At 43.7% G+C, this 22,788-nt stretch overlaps 1 protein-coding gene across 2 annotated transcripts in view; it reads right to left on the minus strand.

The window, feature by feature from the left end:
* uimc1 (ubiquitin interaction motif containing 1) overlaps positions 1 to 22,788 on the minus strand; it is a 43,893-nt gene that overhangs the window by 11,431 nt on the left and 9,674 nt on the right. For both annotated transcript variants that reach the window (XM_079507126.1, XM_079507125.1), the window contains exons 7-17: positions 19,516 to 20,718; positions 17,777 to 17,877; positions 16,399 to 16,639; positions 14,270 to 14,374; positions 13,794 to 13,849; positions 12,913 to 13,066; positions 11,744 to 11,827; positions 8,549 to 8,627; positions 7,533 to 7,609; positions 5,476 to 5,854; positions 4,223 to 4,323 (exon numbers count right to left, since the gene is read on the minus strand). In XM_079507126.1, coding sequence (XP_079363252.1) covers positions 4,223 to 4,323; positions 5,476 to 5,854; positions 7,533 to 7,609; positions 8,549 to 8,627; positions 11,744 to 11,827; positions 12,913 to 13,066; positions 13,794 to 13,849; positions 14,270 to 14,374; positions 16,399 to 16,639; positions 17,777 to 17,877; positions 19,516 to 20,718 — 2,580 coding nt within the window. The remainder of the gene's footprint in view (positions 1 to 4,222; positions 4,324 to 5,475; positions 5,855 to 7,532; positions 7,610 to 8,548; positions 8,628 to 11,743; positions 11,828 to 12,912; positions 13,067 to 13,793; positions 13,850 to 14,269; positions 14,375 to 16,398; positions 16,640 to 17,776; positions 17,878 to 19,515; positions 20,719 to 22,788) is intronic.

Consider the following 22,788-nt stretch of genomic DNA (forward strand, 5'->3'; position numbering starts at 1 on the left):
CACTACTGACACACAATGTAATTTACAGCTAAACATTGCTCTTAAAAATGTTTTTGAAAACATTTGAGCGAGAAATAGACGAAGCAGCTGGACCCGAAAATGGATTCTATTTGATCAACTCACTTCCTTGTTTTCCGACAGTGCTTCAGCCCTGCAGCTGGGCAGACGCAGCCAGCGCGAAGTTATGGAATACTTTTTTTGTTGTGTTTTGGATCAATGGATTAATTTATGTTAGTTAGCCATGTAATAAGCGGGATAATATCTGGCTAGGTGGTCATTGTCGGGATATAATTCACCTTCAGGGAGTGTAACCACCTCGGCTTCGCCTCGGTGGTTAAACTCCCTGTCGGTGAATTATCTCCCGACAATGACCACCTAGCCAGATATTATCCCTTACTTAACGGCTTCTGAGCCGTTCGCGGGGGGGGTCAGATGGTTCGTTGTCTCCTATAGCGTTCATATGCTTCGTTTGGAATATGTCAGCGTGACACCCACACCGCAGCACAGGGCTAAGTCAGGGGAAATCAGATGGCATCCCATGTCGCTTGAGGCCGGTGAGAAGGAACCCTACATAAAGTCATCAAAATGTCAGAAACTTTAACGTAGGGTTCCGAAAGGAGCTACTCCTTACCCTCCTTCAAAACTTCTCTAAAAGACCACCTACTACAGGTGGCTAGCTCCTTTCGGAACCCTACGTTAAAGTTTCTGACAGTTTGATGACTTTATGTAGGGTTCCTTATCACCGGATTCAAGCGACATGGGATGCAATCTGATTTCCCCTGACTTACCCCTGTGCTGCGGTGTGGGTGTCACGCTGACATATTCCAAAAGAAGCATATGAACGCTATAGGATACAACGAACCCTCTCACCCCCCCCCCCCCCCCGAACGGCACAGAAGCCGTTAAGTATTTTTAATGTTTGTACGACCGTTTGGCAGCTCTGAAATTCTCTCTTCGGTCCCTCCTTGTTGACATCTCGGTTGGCTAGCTGCGCCTACGAGGCGCGTAGGGAGGCGCAGCTAGCCAACCGAGAGGCTGGAGGCGGTACAATGGGATGTCAACAAGAGAGAATTTCAGAGCTGCCAAAACGGTCGTACAAACATTAAAAATACTTAACGGCTTCTGAGCCGTTCGCGGGGGGGGGGTGAGAGGGTTCGTTGTCTCCTATAGCGTTCGTATGGTTCTTTTGGAATATGTCAGCGTGACACCCACACCGCAGCACAGGGCTAAGTCAGGGTGAATCAGATTGCATCCCATGTCGCTTGAAGCCGGTGAGACCGGACCCTACGTGGTAGGTCCAAAGGAGCTCAACCCGGGGGGTCCGGAGATGGGCTAACAGGTGGCAGCAAATTGTAACTGGCCACTGTAAAATGTAAAACGTTTAAGCTTTCTATCCCCCTTATCACTACTCGTATATACGTATTTGCTCTTTTTCTATGAATGCCACTACATAGTCTTATGTCATCCGTGGGGTAATTCATTCACAAAGCTTGCCAAGTCACACTCGCATACTTGGAACGCCTTCTTAACACATTTTGGGCGGGAACCCCTTTGTGTTAGCATTATGTTATGCTTTAGCTATTGAAAAATAGCAGATCTACAAGCTCATAGCGCGCCACCGAGTGGCGCGCTACGAGCTTGTAGGTCTGCTATTTTTGAAAAATCAAAGAACCACTGACATAGAAACAGCTTTTTCAGAAAACTGTCAGGATGTAGAAGACATTTTTAGAATCTGATCTCAGGTCAAAATGGGTTCAAATATGGAACATGCAGAGTTTTAGTCTGGCTTACCCAGTTTGTCAGCTTTGTACAGTACGTACGTGTCCAGGATTATTACGGTTGTACTGACTGAGGTGGCAACCCCTATCTATTCCTTACACATAACTAAGACAGAAAGCATTTGTGTGGTAAAACAAGAGAACATATGAGTCAGCAAACCTGGGACAAAATGCATAGGGTGCAGTCAGTCACACCTGGCCTGAGTCAAACCAATTAGATTGTAAGCTGGGGTGTGACTACACACCAGCAGTGCATCGAGCTAATCACACAGCCACGCCTCTTGATAATGGAAGAGGTGTGCACCATTTCACGGTGTTGGGTGAAATCACCCCTGAGGGAGGGAAGCCTCGCCCCATAGGGGTCCCCCATCCCATCCCCTCCCCTAATGGGCGGGGTTTTTGCCTTACTGGGCGGCGGGGTTGAGTTGGGCGTGTTATTGCGAACGCAGTGAGCATTTACTATGAGACCCAGCAGATCACGTCTGTGTGTGTGTCTGTGTGTCACGCTGTAACACCACCCGCCCACCACCAGAGGGCGCAGCTGTATCACACACAAAAACACACACACACACACACACATGCACGCACGCGCACACACACACACACAAAAAACGTAACTTAAAAAAAAAAATAACTTAAAAAAAAACTTAACTTAAAAAAAAACGTAACTTAAAAAAAAAACTTAAAAAGGAAAAACGCACACACAAAAAACTTAACTTAAAAAAAACCTTAACTTAAAAAAAAACTTGAAGAAAAAACTTTTAAAAAAAAAAACTAAAAAATAAACACGCACGCACACATACACACACTAAAAAAATAACTTGAAAAAACATTTAATTTAAAAAAAAATAACTTAAAAAAAACCTTAAAGTACGTAATTTATTCTAATTGTTATTGCAATTTACGAGCTGCGTTCGCTTCCCGCGTTTGCGCGTCTTACTTGTAATGTAGTAGACTCTGGAAAAGCATTCCAGCAGCCAGCTCGTAGCAGCATGGCTTGTTAGGCAATATACTTTCAATCCATACCTCCTGGGTTGAGTGAGTTTGAATCCTGCTCATGCCATCATTTTTGTGTCCACTGTGGCAGCGGTGGCCGAACGGATTGCGGAGCGGTCTTGATACCGGAAGGTCGCCAGTTCGAATCAGCGGTCCGACACGTTAAAATTACCACCGCTGAAGTGCCCTTGAACAAGGCATTGAACCACTACGATGAAATGTTCTATGAGCAGGGCCTGGCTGGAAACAAGTTCTTGAGCTTAGCCCAGATACCCTGGGTAAATATAGTAATCATTTCATTTCATTTCATTTCCACCGCAAACAGTTTGCTTTGGTTTGCTTTGGTCTGACATGCGTTGCGTTGTACTTGCGCTTACGTTTGGGGTAGGGTTAGTAATAGTAATGTTCGACATATAGCACATGTTCACCCGTGACTTTGTGTGGTGCCACTCAAACTCTCAAAGTGACTACTGGGTTGGGCTTGCTGGATGCATATTCCAACCCCTAGTATGTCTGTCAGAACGCTAATAACTCAATGCGGAATCTTCTGTATAAAGAGATCCATCTATGGTTGTTCCTATTAAGTCTAGACTGAAGACAAAAAAAAGTGAGTGGTGGTCTTATCATCATACATCATCACATTCCGGCCAATCACTTTTGGCATCCTCACTTTTTATCCTCAATACCTACTATGGGGTGCTCAGCCAATCAAATCATCGCAATGGGGTACACACAAACACACAAAGCTGGGCATAGGAGGGGAAAGAGCCCCTCAAAAGTTATCTGGCTTTTGCCACCAACCCATTTAGACCTGAGGTCGATTGTAAAAAATGTCTTCTAAATCCAGTTTTCTTAAAAACCTATGTTTCTTTGTCAGTGGTGCTCAACCATGTTCATGTCAAGGACCCCCAGAATTATCTGTATTTGGCTGCGGACCCCCATCTGAAAATATGTTGTTAACTTCCAGGGACCCCCCCCCCCCCCCCCCCCCAGAAGCAAAGATTTGAGTTAAAAAGGTTCGCTCTGAAAGATATTCAAAGATTTGCGCCACATTTTCACGATTCTTCAAAAATAGCAGATCTACAAGCTCGTAGTGCGGCACCATGAGCTATGAGATCTGCTATTTTTCAATAGCTAAGGTATAACATAATGCTTAAAACACCAAGAGGGGTTCCCGACTCCTGTCCAGAATGTGTTAACCCTGGACTTTGGAATGACCTGCATGCCCTGAAGGAGATCAGGCTAGCAGATGTCACTGTTCTCTTTTAAATTACTTGTGTACATGAGAACGTTGGTCCAGGTGTAGTCTTTTCCCTGGCTACTACACCATGACATCATAATAAAGAATGTATACATACATTAAACTCATATAAAGAATGTATACATACATTAAACTCATATAAAGAATGTATACATACATTAAACTCATATAAAGAATGTATACATACATTAAACTCTTCTCTTTCTTCTTCCATCCTTTCCTCCTGTCCTCCGTCATCAGGACTGGCCACAATCATGTCCTCCTGTTCCTTCTCTTCGTCTGCTGGGGCTGAAAATGGAGACAAAATGGTCCGTTTGCATCTGTGTTTTAACTAAGCATTATGTTATACTTTAGCTATTGAAAAATAGCAGATCTACAAGCTCATAGCTCACCACTGAGTGGCGCGCTACGAGCTTACGAGCTTGTAGATCTGCTATTTTTGAAGCATCGAGAAAATGTGGCACAAATCTTTGAATATATATTCTTTCAGAAGACTTTATTTATTTCGATGTCAGGCCTACTTAATGAATAACATGTAATTTGGGTTCTCAACCCGGGGGTCGCGACCCCCCCGGGGGGGGTCCCGGAATTATTTCCGGGGGTCCCCAACTGAATGTCTGGAAAATGAGAGTCTACATAGTACACATAGCGCATGCATATATTAAGTTTCCTTAATGATTATATCTGGTACCCCAGGTTGGCAGAGGAAGTGTAGCACCCAGGATTACATTAGATAATTGGCACTGGGTGAAAAAACATGGTTGCAAAATCGTGGGATAAAAATTATTTAAAAAAAAGATTATATCTGGTTTCAGTATTTATTTATGATGTATTTTCTCTAAAATTAAGGTTATTGTAGCGGTCAATTTGTATTGGTGGTGGGGAGGGGGCGGGGGTGGCGAGACATGACCGAAGCATTTCCGGGAGGTCCCCCCTGTGTTAAGCCATTTAGGCCATGACATCGTAATTAAAAAAATGTCTTCTAAATTCTGACAGTTTTCTGAAATACCTATATTTCTGTATCAGTGCCAGTGGTGCTCAATATTTCATGTCAAAGACCCCAAAGATTATATGTATTTGGCCGCCGACCCCCATCTGAAAATATGTTGTTCCAGGAACCATAAGCAAAGATTTGAGTTAAAAATGTTCGCTCTGAAAGAATGTACATTCAAAGATTTGAGACACATTTTTTCAAAAATAGCAGATCTACAAGAACGGTGCCGCGCTATGAGCTTGTCTCTTGTGATTATATCAGTCAAGTTGGTCATGGCAATGAGCTTAAAACTTGCAAAAACACTGTGGTGTTTCTCCTTCTATCTATAAAGCCCTGCAGTCTCTTGTGATTATATCAGTCAAGTTGGTCATGGCAATGTACGTTATTTGTGTTTTTACTTCAGCCAGTAGTCAATACTGTAGTTGGCACCCAAGGCCGAGACGTACCATCGACGTCCATCTCCTCTGGTGTCCGACGCTGGTCAGTGGACTGGGGCCGCACTGGGAGGACAGTCTGGCTCTCTGACATCTCCCCTGGTGTCCGACGCTGGTCAGTGGACTGGGGCCGCACTGGGAGGACAGTCTGGCTCTCTGACATCTCCCCTGGTGTCCAACGCTGGTCAGTGGACTGGGGCGGCACTGGGAGGACAGTCTGGCTCTCTGACATCTCCCCTGGTGTCCAACGCTGGTCAGTGGACTGGGGCGGCACTGGGAGGACAGTCTGGCTCTCTGACATCTCCCCTGGTGTCCAACGCTGGTCAGTGGACTGGAGCTGCACTGGGAGGACAGTCTGGCTCTCTGACCGGGACTGGGAAGGACTCCGAGGCTGTGGCGAAGGTTCAAGTCAGCAATTCAAGAGGGTCACTCACTCATACAGGTACATGTTAAAACAATTTTTTTGCCGGGGAATTTTTCAGAATAAAGGCGCTGGAGTGCCACGCAAATGAGACAGATTTTACTCTGAAAAGCAGCTTCCATTACCCCAAAACCAGGAGGCATAATTTTCCTTAAATTAGTAGCTCACGCTACCTCATCTTATGTCTCTCTAGAAGCGTTAATATTCCAAACGAGGTGCTTGCTGAAGTCAGAAATGACCACAGAACATTGGCGCTATAGATAAAACCATGGAGAGCGCCATAGTAGAGCATAACTAGAAAAGGTGCCCTTCTGGGCACAGGTCTCCACCAGGAGGATAGGAGTGTGTGTGAAAAAAATGTTTAGGAGTAATATAATCGTGTGTGTGTGTGTGTGTGTGTGTCACGGCTTGGCCTGTTGTAGCGCCACCATGAGGCTGATTTGAAAACTGTCAAGTGGCATTTCTTCCACAGCCTAGTGGGAATATGCATGCACAGTTTCACCGCAATCGGACGCTGCGTTGAGTCGTTGTGGCGATTTGTACAAAACGGGTACAAAGCGGGCTACTCCTGAAAAGTTTAAAAGCCAATCGTAGGCAATGAAGGTGGATTATGAGAAATCAAACAAACCCGTCTTGATCACATGACTATGGAGAGCATGTGTACCGATTTGCGTGAAATTTGGATAACATCTGAAGGAGTAATATTAGGAAATGTGTTTTACATGAAATGATTACTATATTTACCCAGGGTATCTGGGCTAAGCTCAAGAACTTGTTTCCAGCCAGGCCCTGCTCATAGAACATTTCATCGTAGTGGTTCAATGCCTTGTTCAAGGGCACTTCAGCGGTGGTAATTTTAACGTGTCGGACCGCTGATTCGAACTGGCGACCTTCCGGTATCAAGACCGCTCTGCAATCCGTTCGGCCACCGCTGCCACATGTCGGCCTCCTGGTGGTGCTATAAAGAGCAGATGTGAAAAATTCCAGGCAAAGGTTTTTCCTCTGCCTCTTGGGAGTTGGCATACAAAGTTATCCACAAATCCGTGCAGTTGGAGGTAAAAACACTTTTCGGCCAGTTATAGCGCCACCATGAGGCTGAGTTGAAAATGTTCATGTTCTCGGCCTAGTGGGAATGTGCGTGCGCAATTTCACGGAAATCACACGATGTGTTCATGATTTGCAACATTTTGTTTGAAACTGAGCACTCCTGCGAACTTTGGAAGCCAAGATTAGCTGTTCACAGACGGACGGACGGACACACGGACGGACGGACGGACGGACGGACACACGGACGGACGGACGGAGTGCAAAACATACTCTCTCCCCATGCCTTCGGCCTGGTGGAGACAATTCGTGTTAAATGATGTTGGGACCTATAACAACACTGTGCTAGCAACCTACAACTTACACAATGTTTATACATAAATAATTACATAAAAAGAACAAGATGAGATACAAAAGATAGTAACACGTTTTTGAAAGTACAGGCAAGACCCACACTCAAAACCTACTGGAAAGGGAACTTTAGCACCTTTTAAAAGGTGTAGTTTTACATACTGACAGAAAAGTTAAAGAACAATACAAGTGCATGCATGCATACGCGCACGTGCGCACGCACGCATGCACGCACGCACGCACACACACCCACCTCTGCTTTCTGGCGGGTGGGCATTATCAACACCTGTGTCTCGTCATCAGGGTCGTCATCAGGGTCCAGTTGTGTCTCTGAAACAGATTGTAGAACAGCTACTGTATTTTCACTATTCTTAGTCTAAAATAGGTAAAATTCAGCGGTTAATCAGACTACTTTGTCCCAAATGGGCTGCCGTAAAAAGGCGAAGTAGCATAAGACCCGGCGCACATGCTCTGAGCTGAGGTGTACTCGGGATGGTTCTGAAATGTTTCACCTGTAGCACTCCCTTTCTAGGATGTAGAGTAACAACAGATATTAAGGTAAGAAAGCGTCTAGTCCGGAATTCTCCTTTGAACCCAACTAAAAACCCACAAACCTACGAAAGTCTAAATACCAAAACAATAAGAAAAATAGTTAAGATAAACAAATCGGTCACCATGTTTCGACACATTTTTAACCATTGTTTTAGTTTGTTTTAAAAGTATACAAAGTGGGGCTTTCCCTTGACTGGGAGTCTACTATTCCATGGTAGACTTCCATCAATGTGTTTACCCAGACACACTTGATTTCGTCGACTAATACTAAAACGAAAAATGTTCGTCGACTACCTTTTTCCACTGATGAAAACTAAATGAAAACTAAGCTACGATGACTAAAGCTAAGACAAAAAATATTGACAATTTCGTCAACGAATAGAAACTAGACTAAAATGTTAGGAAGGGACTAGTGGTCAAGTCATTTTACACTTGGCTGCATGCTAAAAATAGCCGATCTACAAGCTCACAACGTGTAGCAGTGAGCTTGTAGATCGGCTATAGTGTAAAATCAGCCATTACGACACCATCAAGGCCCGTCAAAACACATTTTAGTCGACTAAATCAACTGTAGATTTAGTCGACTAAAACCGTATGAAACATTCCGGGTGACTCGAATGTGACTAAAACTAAGTGAAAACCATTCAAGAGACTATGACTAAAACTAAAATCTGCTGCCAAAAACAACACTGGTGTCATCTATTCCATGTTTTTTACCTGGACACACTTCTTCACAGTCCGTGTCATCCTCATCTGCTGCCGTGGCTCTCTGCTCCTGTTCATCCTTCTCCTTGTCCTGCTCGTAAATGGTAAATGGTGCATTTATATAGCGCCTTTATCCAAGGCGCTTTACATACTGTAGATTGTGCATCAATTCACCCACTCACAGACACATTCATACACCGATGGCGGCAGAAACCATGCAAGGCACCAACCAGCACACATCAGGAGCAATTAGGGGTTCAGTGTCTTGCTCAAGGACACTTCGACACTAACTCTGGGGGAGCCTGGGTTCGAACTGGCAACCTTGCGGTTTCCATCCAGCCACTCTACCCCTGAGCCACCGCCGCCCGTAGGTCTCGTAGGCCTGGCACAATTATTCATTACATAATCGCAATTATTTCTTTTTACAAAAATAGCAGATCTACAAGCTTACAACGAGACACATTGTAAGCTTGCAGATCAACTTTTTCCCGCTATAATTGTTTTTGGAAAGTATAACATTTATCAGACAGTGATATCTTTGTAAATGTAAGTTATTTGTGATATCTGCCATGTGCATTACGAAGCCTAAATGGCACTTCTTTTATTCATAATGCCAAAAACACAATTCAATCGTTAACACATTCTGGGCGGGAACCCCTTTTTGGTGTTCTAACCCATTCTGGGCGGGAACCCCTTTTTGGGGTTCTGTACAGTATTCAATAATTAAAAATATTTCATGCTGCTATATAAATATATTTGAAGTTTTTCAGAAAACTTAGGTCAGGATTTGAAGGCGTTTTTAGAATCGCCAACTTACTACATGTTGTAATGGTGCCGTGACAGCCCTAACTGCTCGTTGTTACTACATGTTGTGATGGTGAGTGACAGCTCTACCTGCTCCTTGTTACTACATGTTGTGATGGTGAGCGACAGCCCTACCTGCTCCTTGTTACTACATGTTGTGATGGTGAGCGACAGCCCTAACTGCTCCTTGTTACTACATGTTGTGATGTTGAGTGACAGCCCTACCTGCTCCTTGTTACTACATGTTGTGATGGTGAGCGACAGCCCTACCTGCTCCTTGTTACTACATGTTGTGATGTTGAGTGACAGCCGTACCTGCTCCTTGTTACTACATGTTGTGATGGTGAGTGACAGCCCTACCTGCTCCTTGTTACTACATGTTGTGATGGTGAGCGACAGCCCTACCTGCTCCTTGTTACTACATGTTGTGATGGTGAGTGACAGCCCTACCTGCTCCTTGTTACTACATATTGTAATGGTGAGTGACAGCCGTACCTGCTCCTTGTTCCTACATGTTGTGATGGTGAGTGACAGCCGTACCTGCTCCTTGTTACTACATGTTGTGATGGTGAGCGACAGCCCTACCTGCTCCTTGTTACATGTTGTGATGGTGAGTGACAGCCCTACCTGCTCCTTGTTACTACATGTTGTGATGGTGAGTGACAGCCCTACCTGCTCCTTGTTACTACATGTTGTAATGGTGAGCGACAGCCCTACCTGCTCCTTGTTACTACATGTTGTGATGGTGAGCGACAGCCCTACCTGCTCCTTGTTACTACATGTTGTAATGGTGAGTGACAGCCCTACCTGCTCCTTGTTACTACATGTTGTGATGGTGAGTGACAGCCCTACCTGCTCCTTGTTACTACATGTTGTAATGGTGAGTGACAGCCCTACCTGCTCCTTGTTACTACATGTTGTGATGGTGAGCGACAGCCCTACCTGCTCCTTGTTACTACATGTTGTGATGGTGAGTGACAGCCCTACCTGCTCCTTGTTACTACATGTTGTGATGGTGAGCGACAGCCCTACCTGCTCCTTGTTACTACATGTTGTGATGGTGAGTGACAGCCCTACCTGCTCCTTGTTACTACATGTTGTGATGGTGAGTGACAGCCCTACCTGCTCCTTGTTACTACATGTTGTGATGGTGAGTGACAGCCCTACCTGCTCCTTGTTACTACATGTTGTGATGGTGAGCGACAGCCCTACCTGCTCCTTGTTACATGTTGTGATGGTGAGTGACAGCCCTACCTGCTCCTTGTTACTACATGTTGTGATGGTGAGTGACAGCCCTACCTGCTCCTTGTTACTACATGTTGTAATGGTGAGTGACAGCCCTACCTGCTCCTTGTTACTACATGTTGTGATGGTGAGTGACAGCCCTACCTGCTCCTTGTTACTACATGTTGTGATGGTGAGCGACAGCCCTACCTGCTCCTTGTTACATGTTGTGATGGTGAGTGACAGCCCTACCTGCTCCTTGTTACTACATGTTGTGATGGTGAGTGACAGCCCTACCTGCTCCTTGTTACTACATGTTGTAATGGTGAGTGACAGCCCTACCTGCTCCTTGTTACTACATGTTGTGATGGTGAGCGACAGCCCTACCTGCTCCTTGTTACATGTTGTGATGGTGAGTGACAGCCCTACCTGCTCCTTGTTACTACATGTTGTGATGGTGAGCGACAGCCCTACCTGCTCCTTGTTACATGTTGTGATGGTGAGTGACAGCCCTAACTGCTCCTTGTTACTACATGTTGTGATGGTGAGCGACAGCCCTACCTGCTCCTTGTTACATGTTGTGATGGTGAGTGACAGCCGTACCTGCTCCTTGTTACTACATGTTGTGATGGTGAGTGACAGCCCTACCTGCTCCTTGTTACTACATGTTGTGATGGTGAGTGACAGCCCTAACTGCTCCTTGTTACTACATGTTGTGATGGTGAGCGACAGCCCTACCTGCTCCTTGTTACTACATGTTGTGATGGTGAGTGACAGCCCTACCTGCTCCTTGTTACATGTTGTGATGGTGAGTGACAGCCCTACCTGCTCCTTGTTACTACATGTTGTGATGGTGAGTGACAGCCCTACCTGCTCCTTGTTACATGTTGTGATGGTGAGTGACAGCCCTACCTGCTCCTTGTTACTACATGTTGTGATGGTGAGTGACAGCCCTACCTGCTCCTTGTTACTACATGTTGTAATGGTGAGTGACAGCCCTACCTGCTCCTTGTTACTACATATTGTAATGGTGAGTGACAGCCGTACCTGCTCCTTGTTACTACATGTTGTGATGGTGAGCGACAGCCCTACCTGCTCCTTGTTACATGTTGTGATGGTGAGCGACAGCCCTACCTGCTCCTTGTTACTACATGTTGTGATGGTGAGTGACAGCCGTACCTGCTCGTTGTTTTTATGGTCCTCCTGTTCCTCTTTGTTGTCGTCTTGTCCATCTTTGCTCTTGTCATCACCGTTGTCGTCTTCCTGTTTGATTGATTGATTGATTGATTACTTTATTATCCGTTTACAGAAAAAAAAGCATGCACGGGGAAGTACAGTTCAATAGCAGGTCTGCTAAGAGGATTTAAACCAGGGGTGCCCACACTTTTTGACTTGAGAGAGAGCTACTTTCAAAATGACCAGCTCGGCAAGATCTACCCACCAAATCAATTATTATACCATTGCTGAAAATAGTTTAAATATGTACCTGAGGGGGCTTCGGAATAGTAGAGTTTGTGTTACATTCTGTACAGTATCAGACATATGCACTTGGAATGGGAAATAGAGGAGGAGAAATGTTATTTTTTTCTTTTTTCTTCAATATATTTACATGAAATAGTCTTTAGGGGCATGTCATGTGATCTACCTGCACAGCCTTTGTGATCTACTGGTAGATCGCAATCTACCTTTTGGGCACCCCTGATTTAAACCCAAGAAAGCCTAGGGCTTGTTCCCATTGGGGTCCTGGGAAATCAAAAAGAAAAATATGTACAGTTCACCTCATGTTTGATGCGGTCATTCAAATAGATAAGACAATGTGTCAGTGGAACGGGTTGTTCTGAAGCCATATTGGAATTCGTACATTAAATTTTTTATTTTAAGAATATAAGTTAGTTGCATGGGTCTAATTTGCTTCATATTTGTACAGAGGGGTTACTCTCACTACTTTAAAATCACCATGGTGACTTTAAAATCATTTAACCCATTTTGGGCGGGAACCCCTTTTGGTGTTTTAAACATTGTTATAATTTAGCTATTGAAAAATAGCAGATCTACAAGCTCATAGCGCGCCACCGAGTGGCGCGCTACGAGCTTGTAGGTCTGCTATTTTTGAAAAGTCGTGCAAATGTGGCGCAAATTTGGAATATATATTTTTTATAACGTTTTTAACTCAAATCTTTTGCTTCTGGGGGGTTCCTGGAACAACATATTTTCAGCTGGGGGTCGGAGGCCAATTACATATCATTTTCGGGGTCCTTGACATGAAATATTGAGCACCACTGATACAGAAACATGAGGTATTTCAGAAAACCGTTTTATTTCGATGTCAGGCCTAAATGGGTTAACACCTCATCTGTTGTCACCATGGTGAGTTTAAAATCATCTTTGTTGTTGTCCTGTTCGTCATTGTTCTTCTCCTCGTCCTCGTTCTCGTCTTCTTTCTCTGGTGAAGATGCCGATGTGCTTTTTGCTCTTCTTTTGGGTCGTAATCGGAGGCCACGTCTGCAAACAAAAACGTTATGTTGGTTTATTTCAATGTTGGTTTGATTCCAAACCCTAGTCTCCCTAGCCTAGACAGTGGTGGGCAGGCACTTGACCCCTGCTCCACCTGCCCCAAAACGTTCTGCTTAAATTAATTGTATATGGGCACACGGTGGCACAGTCGGTAGTGCTGCCGCCTCACAGCTAGAAGGTCCTGGGTTCGATTCCTGTTGGGGACGCTGGGGGCGTGTTCCCTCCTCCGCGTCATCAGTGCCCATACCCGAGGCGGGGTTGGCTAAAGGGCCTTTCTGTGTGGAGTTTGCATGTTCTCCCCGTGTCGCCTAGGGTAGGTATACCCTCACAAAAAACATGCAGTAATCCTGGTCTCTAAAACTACCTCCCCCTGGCCAGCCGGGGCGCCTGATGGAGGGGAAAGGAACTGGTCGGAATAACGTGTTCCTTCCACGCGCTACGTCCGGCTGGGGAAACTCCCCCGTCAGGTGAAAAGAAGCAGCTTGGACTCCTCATGCATAGAAGGAAGCATGAGGTCAGTCCGCTGCCCCCCCCCAGGTTGGCAGAGGAAGTGTAGCGCCCAGGATTACATTAGACAATTGACACTGGGTGAAAAGATGGGTCGCAAAATTGTGGGATAAAAAAAAGGACCTCAATTATATTGTATATTATTTATATCAAGATCAATATCTTATCTGTCAGAGACGAGACTGAAACTGTTCACAGTGTGTTTCACCTTCGGGTGGGACGTCTGATTGTAGATTCAGCAGACGACTCTGGACTGGGAGCTTTCTACAGATAAAACAGTTCATAGCGTGTTAGGTTGTGCCATGCCATTTAATTTATTCCTAATCATTAACATAACATAACATTGAACGCACAACATAACATTGAAATAATAATAATACAAAGTAAAAAGCAAACACAGTTTTTTGCTTCTGTATTTGTGCTTTTCCAAATAAAGATTTTAACCCATTCTGAGCGGGAAGTATTATGTTATAATTTAGCTATTGAAAAATAGCAGATCTACAAGCTCATAGCGCGCCACCGAGTGGCGCGCTACGAGCTTGTAGATCTGCTATTTTTGAAAAATCGTTAAAATGTGCCTCAAATCTTTCAGAAAATTGTCATGATTTAGAAAACTTTTTTTTTTAAATTTTGACGTCAGGCCTAAATTGAATGAAGAATGGCTGCTAAACCATGAAAGTATACCTCTGGCTGTGGCAGAATGGGATCACTCCACTCCATCTTTCTCAGCAAACCTCTCTGAGCTCGCTTCAGACTCTTCTCATAGAACTCCAGCTGTTCCACAATCACCTGATTATAACACACACACACACAACACCATCTCTTTATTCCACTCCAGCTGGACAACATGTTCACCTACTAGCGAGCGACCGTAGTAAATACTTTTCCCTCATTGGCTGGCTCTGCCTCTAAGCCAATGTGAGACTAAGGGCCGATTCATACTCCTATTTTACCGCTGTTTCGGCGCTGTAGTGCCGAAATGATTTCGGCTCGTCAGAAATATTTCTCAGTTTGGGGCCCAGTTGTGGAATACATGGGAGGAGAATACGCAGAAATATTATCAAGAGGTTTTGCAAATTAAGGAACTATTCCTAACGCATCCATGTCACGTTAGCGTTTAACCACATTAACCATTAACCCATTTTGGGGCAGGAACCCCTTTTGGTGTTTTAAACATTGTTATAATTTAGCTATTGAAAAATAGCAGATCTACAAGCTCATAGCGCGCCACCGAGTGGCGCGCTATGAACTTGTAGATCTGCTATTTTTGAAAAATCGTTAAAATGTGCCTCAAATCTTTCCGAAAATTGTCATGATTTAGAAAACATTTTTCTTTTAATTTCGACGTCAGGCCTGAATGGGTTAAGTACAAAGGTTTTATGATTCCGAAGTCTATACAGGAATATATAAGTAGTAAGAAGATGATGTATGGACGTATGTATGTATAATGTATGTCGGTGTTAGTCTGTCTATGTATATGTGAGTCATGTATCAGTTTGTGCAAAAATGAAAAATAAAATGATTGAAAGAAAGAAGTTGCAGTAGCACCGAAGAGCCGACTTTAGGACGGTACCCGCCCCCCCCCCGAACCTCAAATGACGTCACATTGTAGGCTCTACAGAGCTGAACCGGCTTTTATTCGGCTGTAAAATAGGAGTATGAATGGCATGAAACCCTTAATCTGAACACCGCAACGTAAAGCCGTATTGGCTGCTATGCATACATAAGGAAAGGCAAATATACATTTGATGTATTATTATTAGTAGTATTAACTACTTTAGTACGGTACAAAGATCTACTTGCAGATAATTTAAATGAGAATAAAAATGTAGATGTGCTTGAGTTAGGTTAGATACAGTAATATATACAGTAATATATTTTTATTATTATAAAAAAAATTGTGTGCCCACACAACACTTTCAAAAAAATAACACAGGGTGCCCACTTTTTACATTTTTTTTTTTACATTTTTTTTCTTTTTTTTGCAAAGACGTCCACAGACGTCTTGGGCACCACATATGGGGTAATTCCCAGGATGTCTGTGGACACAATCTGTTAAATGCTACAAGTTTTACACTAAAGTAAATAATAGTTTTTTTTGTTGTTGACATGAACAACTAGTAAGGGCATTTTATCAGGTATTTGACCAATCTAGGAACTAAATTGTTACCAAGAAATTTCTTCACCAATGTGTTTCTAAAGGTGTCTAATAACATATACTAAAAGTTTGAAATTCAACTCCTGTGGGAAATTGAGTTATTAGCATAATATGTGACCATACCCTTAACATCCTATATAAGGCAAAAAAGTCCAAATTTCATCATTCTTTAAGTAGCATGTGACATATGAAACTAGGGGGTTTTCATGATTCTGAATCCATTCCAGGCATTAGTTTTGCACAAAAAACACTCCTTGGGCTAAATTAGGCCATATCCACTTGACCAAATGTGCTGACCTCATCACGTTTGTGAGGCCGTTTTCCTCCCAAGGAGTGTTTTTTGTGCAAAACTAATGCTTGGAATGGATTCAGAATCATGAAAACCCCCTAGTTTCATATGTCACATGCTACTTAAAGAATGATGAAATTTTGACTTTTTTGCCTTATATAGGATGTTATGGGTATGGTCACATATTATGCTTATAACTCAATTTCCCACGGGAGTTGAATTTCAAACTTTTAGTACATGTTATTAGACACCTTTAGAAACACATTGGTGAAGAAATTTCTTGGTAACGATTTAGTTCCCAGATTTTCATAGATTTCTCTTACTAAACATAGAAGAACCCAAACAGAATGATCATCCATTCCATACCTCTGTGTAGGTGTCCGGGTCGCGGCCCCGCGGGCAGAAAGGAATCCCCCAGCAGTAGCACACCATCACCCCTCCTCCGGCCTCCAGCGTGTGGGCAGGCAGCCTCCTGGCGAGGCCCTGGCTTGGACCGGGCCTGGGCTCGTTGTTGTTGTTCTGTCCCTGGTGGAGGCGGCGGGTGGAGGCACCGGGAGATGAAGGGCCGGGGCAAACACCACCACCCTCCACGTCTCTCCTGGTAGCGCTGAGAGAGAGGGGACAGTCACAGAGTTGATTTGGTCCACTAAACCCATTTTGACCTGAGATCAGATTAAAAAAAATGTCTTCTACATCCTGACAGATTTCTGAAAAAGCTGTTTCTATTCTATGTCAGTCGTTCTTTGATTTTTCTAAAATAGCAGACCTACAAGCTCGTAGCACGCCACTCGGTGGCACGCTACGAGCTTGTAGATCTGCTATTTTTCAATAGCTAAAGCATAACATAATGCTAACACAAAAAGGGGTTCCCAACCTGGTCGACTTAAAACTAAGACGAAAAATGTTCGTCGACTAGCTTTTTTCACATCGCCCAGCCGTTTACCACCACCAGTCAGTGATACTGGTAATGGTTGTGTCCTTACCGGTGTCTGGGGGGGGTTCATGTGTTTGGTCCGACGGAGCATTGGACCGAACGACAACCTCAAACCCTCACCCTCCCTAACCCTAACCTCCCCCGGGGCAGCACACCTAAACCTAACCCCAACCCTCTCCCGACCCCCAACGCACCTCGGACCAATGCTCCTTCGAACCAATGCTCCGTCGGACCATAGTATGCCTCCCGTCTGGGTGTCCAACTTGTAGTTGGGGGAGAAAGTGTGGATGCTTGGTTGTGTCACTCCTTACCGGTGTCTGGGGCCCAACTTGTAGTTGGGGGAGTAGTGTGGATGCTTGGTTGTGTCCTTACCGGTGTCTGGGGCCCAACTTGTAGTTGGGGGAGTAGTGTGGATGCTTGGTTGTGTCCTTACCGGTGTCTGGGGCCCAACTTGTAGTTGGGGGAGTAGTGTGGATGCTTGGTTGTGTCCTTACCGGTGTCTGGGGAGTAGTATGGATGCTTGGTTGTGTCCTTACCGGTGTCTGGGGAGTAGTATGGATGCTTGGTTGTGTCCTTACCGGTGTCTGGGGAGTAGTATGGATGCTTGGTTGTGTCCTTACCGGTGTCTGGGGCCCAACTTGTAGTTGGGGGAGAAGGTGTGGATGCTTGGTTGTGTCACTCCTTACCGGTGTCTGGGGCCCAACTTGTAGTTGGGGGAGAAGGTGTGGATGCTTGGTTGTGTCCTTACCGGTGTCTGGGGCCCAACTTGTAGTTGGGGGAGAAGGTGTGGATGCTTGGTTGTGTCCTTACCGGTGTCTGGGGCCCAACTTGTAGTTGGGGGAGAAGGTGTGGATGCTTGGCCGGAGAAGGGCTCTCTCCACTGGGAAGACAGGGCTGAGGGAGATCTTTGACTGGGAGACAGACAGCAGGACGCAACGGAAGAACAGGAGCACAACATTTTTAGATTATTATTATATTACAAATATAAACAAATATACCATTTCACTTTAATAATAGGGGGTAAGTGATTGTTAAAATAAGTCAAATATAATAATAATAGTATTCATTGCTACAGGGCTGTATTTTGCATGTCATAACCCATTTTGGGCGGGAACCCCTTTTGGTGTTTTAAACATTAGGTTATAATTTAGCTATTGAAAAATAGCAGATCTACAAGCTCATAGCGCGCCACCGAGTGGCGCGCTACGAGCGTGTAGGTCTGCTATTTTTGAAACATCGTGAAAATATTTATTTCAGAAAACTGGAGGATTTATTTTAAAATTTCGAGATCAGGCCTAAATGGGTTAAGTACCAGGTCTTATTACTTAACTTAAAGGGGCATTCCACCCATTTTCAACATTTTACTATGTCATTAATATACCTTAGAGCTGTTGTGTGGAAATAATAAAAAAGTCCCCCCATTCTGTGTTTCCTAGAACTAGAGGTCTGAAAAAAATCATTAACATGGTGAAACACATCTTGATGATGTCATCAAGATGTGTTTCACCATGTTAATGATTTTTTTCATACTTACAGTTCTAGGAAACACAGAATGGGGGGGACTTTTTATTATTTCCACACAACAGCTCTAAGGTATATTAATGACATAGTAAAATGTTGAAAATGGGTGGTTTTCCCCTTTAAGACCTGGAGGCGTGATCAATGCCATTTGGCTATTCTGAGTGGCCAAAGAGCATTGACCACGCCTCCAGGTCTTAAGTTAAGTAATAAGACCTGGTACTTAAGACACGCAAAATACAGCCCATAGTGTCCAGTAACAGGAGGCACCGCCATGTCTCTCCAGCTCTTTAGAAAATGCATTTTCAGGTCAGGAAGTGGAACACTATAAAAAATGAAGATAAATGGGCACTCTCTCCTGGTTTGCTGACATTTTGTCTCCTTCCTGAAAATGTGTTTTCTGATTCTCCAAGAGCTGGACAGACAGGAAGACTCCTGTTAACCCGTTTAGACCTACGTTAGATTCTACAAAATGTCTTCTAAATCCTTTCTGAAAAACCTCATGTTTCTATTGTCACTGGTGCTCAAACTATTTCATGTCAAGGACTCCCAGAAATATATGTAATTTGCCGCCGACCCCCCCATCTGAAAATATGTTGTTCCAGGGACCCCCCCCAAAAGCAAAGATTTGAGTTAAAATCGTTCGCTGTGAAATAATGTATTCAAACATTTGGGCCACATTTTCACGATTTTTCAAAAATAGCAGACCTACAAGTTCATAGCGCGGCACTCGGTGCCGCGCTATGAACTTGTAGGTCTGCTATTTTTTTTAAATGAGCTTGTAGATCTGCTATTTTTCAACAGCTAAAGCATAATAATGCTTAAAACACCAAAAGGGGTTCCCGCCCAAAACCTTGAAGCTTTTCAAGGACTTTGAATAAAGAAGGTGTCTCAATTCTAACGACATGGCCTGCATGTCTTTGATCAGTGAAGGTTGACCAAATTTACATCACAACAGATAACAAAATAGGGGGAAGGAAAATACAAAAAGGAAAATAATGTGCTGCATTTGGGGGCCATTTAATCTTTACCTTCCAACTGGTCCAGTCCGAGTCTTCCTCTCTCTCTGTGTCGGAGAATAATGGACTTTTGGGGAACGTCAGGCTCTTGGACGAAATGACACTTTCAGAGTCCGTTTGACTTCTGGGGGCGGTCGGGCTCCTGCTGAGAGTGATGTTTGGTTTACAGGCCAACGAAGGTCTATGGCCGCCGCCTTGGCTTGTCCGGCCAAATACTGGACTTGTTGTATTAACACCCTGAACCTTCACTTCATCTTCCTCTGAGTTGGTCTCTGAGAAAATAGGAGTCCGGGGACTTCTAGAGTATGTCGGGGTATTAGGTATATTGGGGTACGTCTTGGAGACCGCTGGGTCTTTGGGGAAGGTCGGACTCCCGGAGAGGTTTGGTTTACAGGCCAACGAGGGTCTCTGATTCTGGCTTGGCCTGCCAAACACCGGGCTCGTCGTTGTGTAACCCTGCTCTATCAGAACATCGTCTTCTGGGTCGGACTCTGATAACAACAGGCTTTTTGGAAGTGCTCTGCTGCTCTCTGTCAGAGTATCAGTGCTTCTGGGGAATGTTGGACTCGCCGCGTTGGACAGAGATCTGTTCGGTTTGCAGACTAATGAGGGTTTCTGGTTTTTTTGGCTGACCTTCCCAAACACTGGACTGGTGGTGGAATAGTCCTGGCTCTGTGGCTGTGTGTCCACGTCGTCCACGTCGTCGTCAGCCACTGAGAATATATCACTTTTATCAAACAAATGGCTCTCTGACAAACAAGGGTTCTTGGAGATTCCTTGACTGCCGAGGAACGTTGGACTTGGACTGGTCTTGGCGGGGACAACATTCCTGGACAGAGCTGGACTGTCCGATAACTTCGGGGTCGGTGGGGGCCTAAGGTTTTGGCTAGTCCTACCAAAGATCGGGCTTGTTGTTGAAGACCTCGAGTCCTGCTCCCTCTGTCCGCCAGAGAAGACGGGACTTTTGGGGAATGTGGGGCTCTGGGGCAAAGCGGCGTCCGCGGTTAGGGAAAGACCTTTGGTACACGTGGGAGTCTTCGGCCGAGAAGGCAGAGATGACATAAAGTTCTCCTGGGAGCACGAGATGGATCCCGACCGGCAGGTTGCCAGTAACTCTTGGCTCATCGTGGGGATGTAGACTGAAGAGTCTCTGAGGGCCACCGGAGGAGGAGGAGGAGGCAGCTGGGAAGACTCATGCTGGGTGCAGTCAAAGTCCTGGGATTGGATGATGTAAGAAGAAGTGAAGGTTTTACATGAAAACATACATGACACAAAAAGGACATGAAAATCGGATTAGGACATACGTGTATATGCAAATAACATCTGAGAAATGAGCTTGTTCGCTACACATTCCATACGTTTGTTGATTAGGACTGGGCATGGGCAATACATACAGCAGGGTTGGGCAACTTTGACGAGGTAGAGGGCCACTAAATTTCCACACTCACTCCAGAGGGGCCACGTTGCATATTACTGTCGTAGCAAAAATAGCCGATCTACAAGATCGGCTATTTTTGCTATTATTTAAATTTAAATCCTGAATTCATTTTTTGCTATTTTTGAATTGGAATCCTGAAAAGTAACCTTTTTATTGAATTTCAAATGCCTTGGCTTTAATTATAGTTATGTTAACTTTATGAACTAAATAAAAATGCATTGGACATACAAAAAAATACATTTTAATAATACTCATTAAGCTACTAATCTACTTTAGTAGCTACTACTCTATCAGTATTCTAGTGTTAACCTGAGGGCCGCATTAAGTGAAGGTGGGGGCCGCATGTGGCCCCCGGGCCGCCAGTTGCCCATCCCTGACATACAGTATATATATGGATGTTATATTGATATCGTCATATGAAACTATCCCAGAATAGGGGGTTCATGTGGTCAAGCCCTGGCCTATATCAGACTTTCAAACATTTTCAAAATATTTTGAACATAGACAAAATAGCCAATCTACAAGCTCACAACTTGCCCAGGGCTCTAGACTAGGGCATTCACTTCTAGTCATTTTTACTAGTTGACTAGTTGCCTAGTTTACTAGTCGACTAGTTGTTTAACTACCTATTATGTAAATATATATATATATATATTTTATTATAATAAAAATAAATATTTGTACATTTAAAAACTGTGTACATTGGTGACTATAACTATAATCTACCTGATCTTGAGGCCTACAAAATCGGAAAAAAAATAAGAGAAAAAAAGAAAAAACTTTTTTTTTCTTATCAACTAGTCAACTAGTACCAACAAGGTCGATTAGTGGATTTACTAGTCGACTAGTTGCTTAATGCCCTACACTAGACCTAGGAGAGAGATGATACGTATATAGAGTGGAATGTACATTTATTTTCCATGCAATTACAATCATTGGTTTCAACATATTCGTGAACGTCGCTTTAGGGAGGCAATAGAATATATAGATAATCAGACTAATCTATTTCATCCATTACATTTTTTGGGGGAGATAATTGAGCCCATTTTGGGCGGGAACCCCTTTTGGTGTTAGCATTATGTTATGCTTTAGCTATTGAAAATTGTAGGTCTGCTATTTTTTTTTTAAATCGAAGAACCACTGACATAGAAACATAGCTTTTTCAGAAAACTGTCAGGATGTAGAAGACATTTTTAGAATCTGATCTCAGGTCAAAATGGGTTAAGTTAATAAAGTAATCGATTAATAATCAATCGCTATTTTGGGGACGAACATTTTCAAAGCTGATCACAATGTTGGTATAATATGACTTTTAGAACTCAGGTGTAACGCAGGAGCTTTACGTGAGTTTAGAAGTCTATTTATTGGCTATTTCAAAAGTGTGTTGAAATTCGTGGTTAATCGATTCGGTGACGCACTGAACATCAAAAATATAATATAGAAACGCACTTCTCGATTAATCAGGAAACGTAAATGATGGAATAATCGCTAATAAAAAGGATCTATATTTGGAGCCCTAGTCACTTGACCTGATGACGATTCTACAAATGCCTTCTTAAATCCTGCTTTCAGAAATGTTTCTGTAAGTCGTTCTCAAACATTTTCATGTCAAGGACCCCCAAAATTATATGTACTTGGCCGCCGACACTAGGGCATTCACTTCTAGTCATTTTTACTAGTTGACTAGTTGCCTAGTTTACGAGTCGACTAGTTGTTTAACCACCTATTATGTTAAAAAATAAAATAAAAACAATTGTACATTTAAAAACTGTGTACATTGGTGACTATAACTATAATCTACCTGATCTTGAGGCCTACAAAATCGGGGAAAAAAATAAAATAAATAA

This window comes from Electrona antarctica (assembly GCF_951216825.1).
Source record: "Electrona antarctica genome assembly, chromosome: 8".
Lineage (NCBI taxonomy): Eukaryota > Metazoa > Chordata > Actinopteri > Myctophiformes > Myctophidae > Electrona > Electrona antarctica.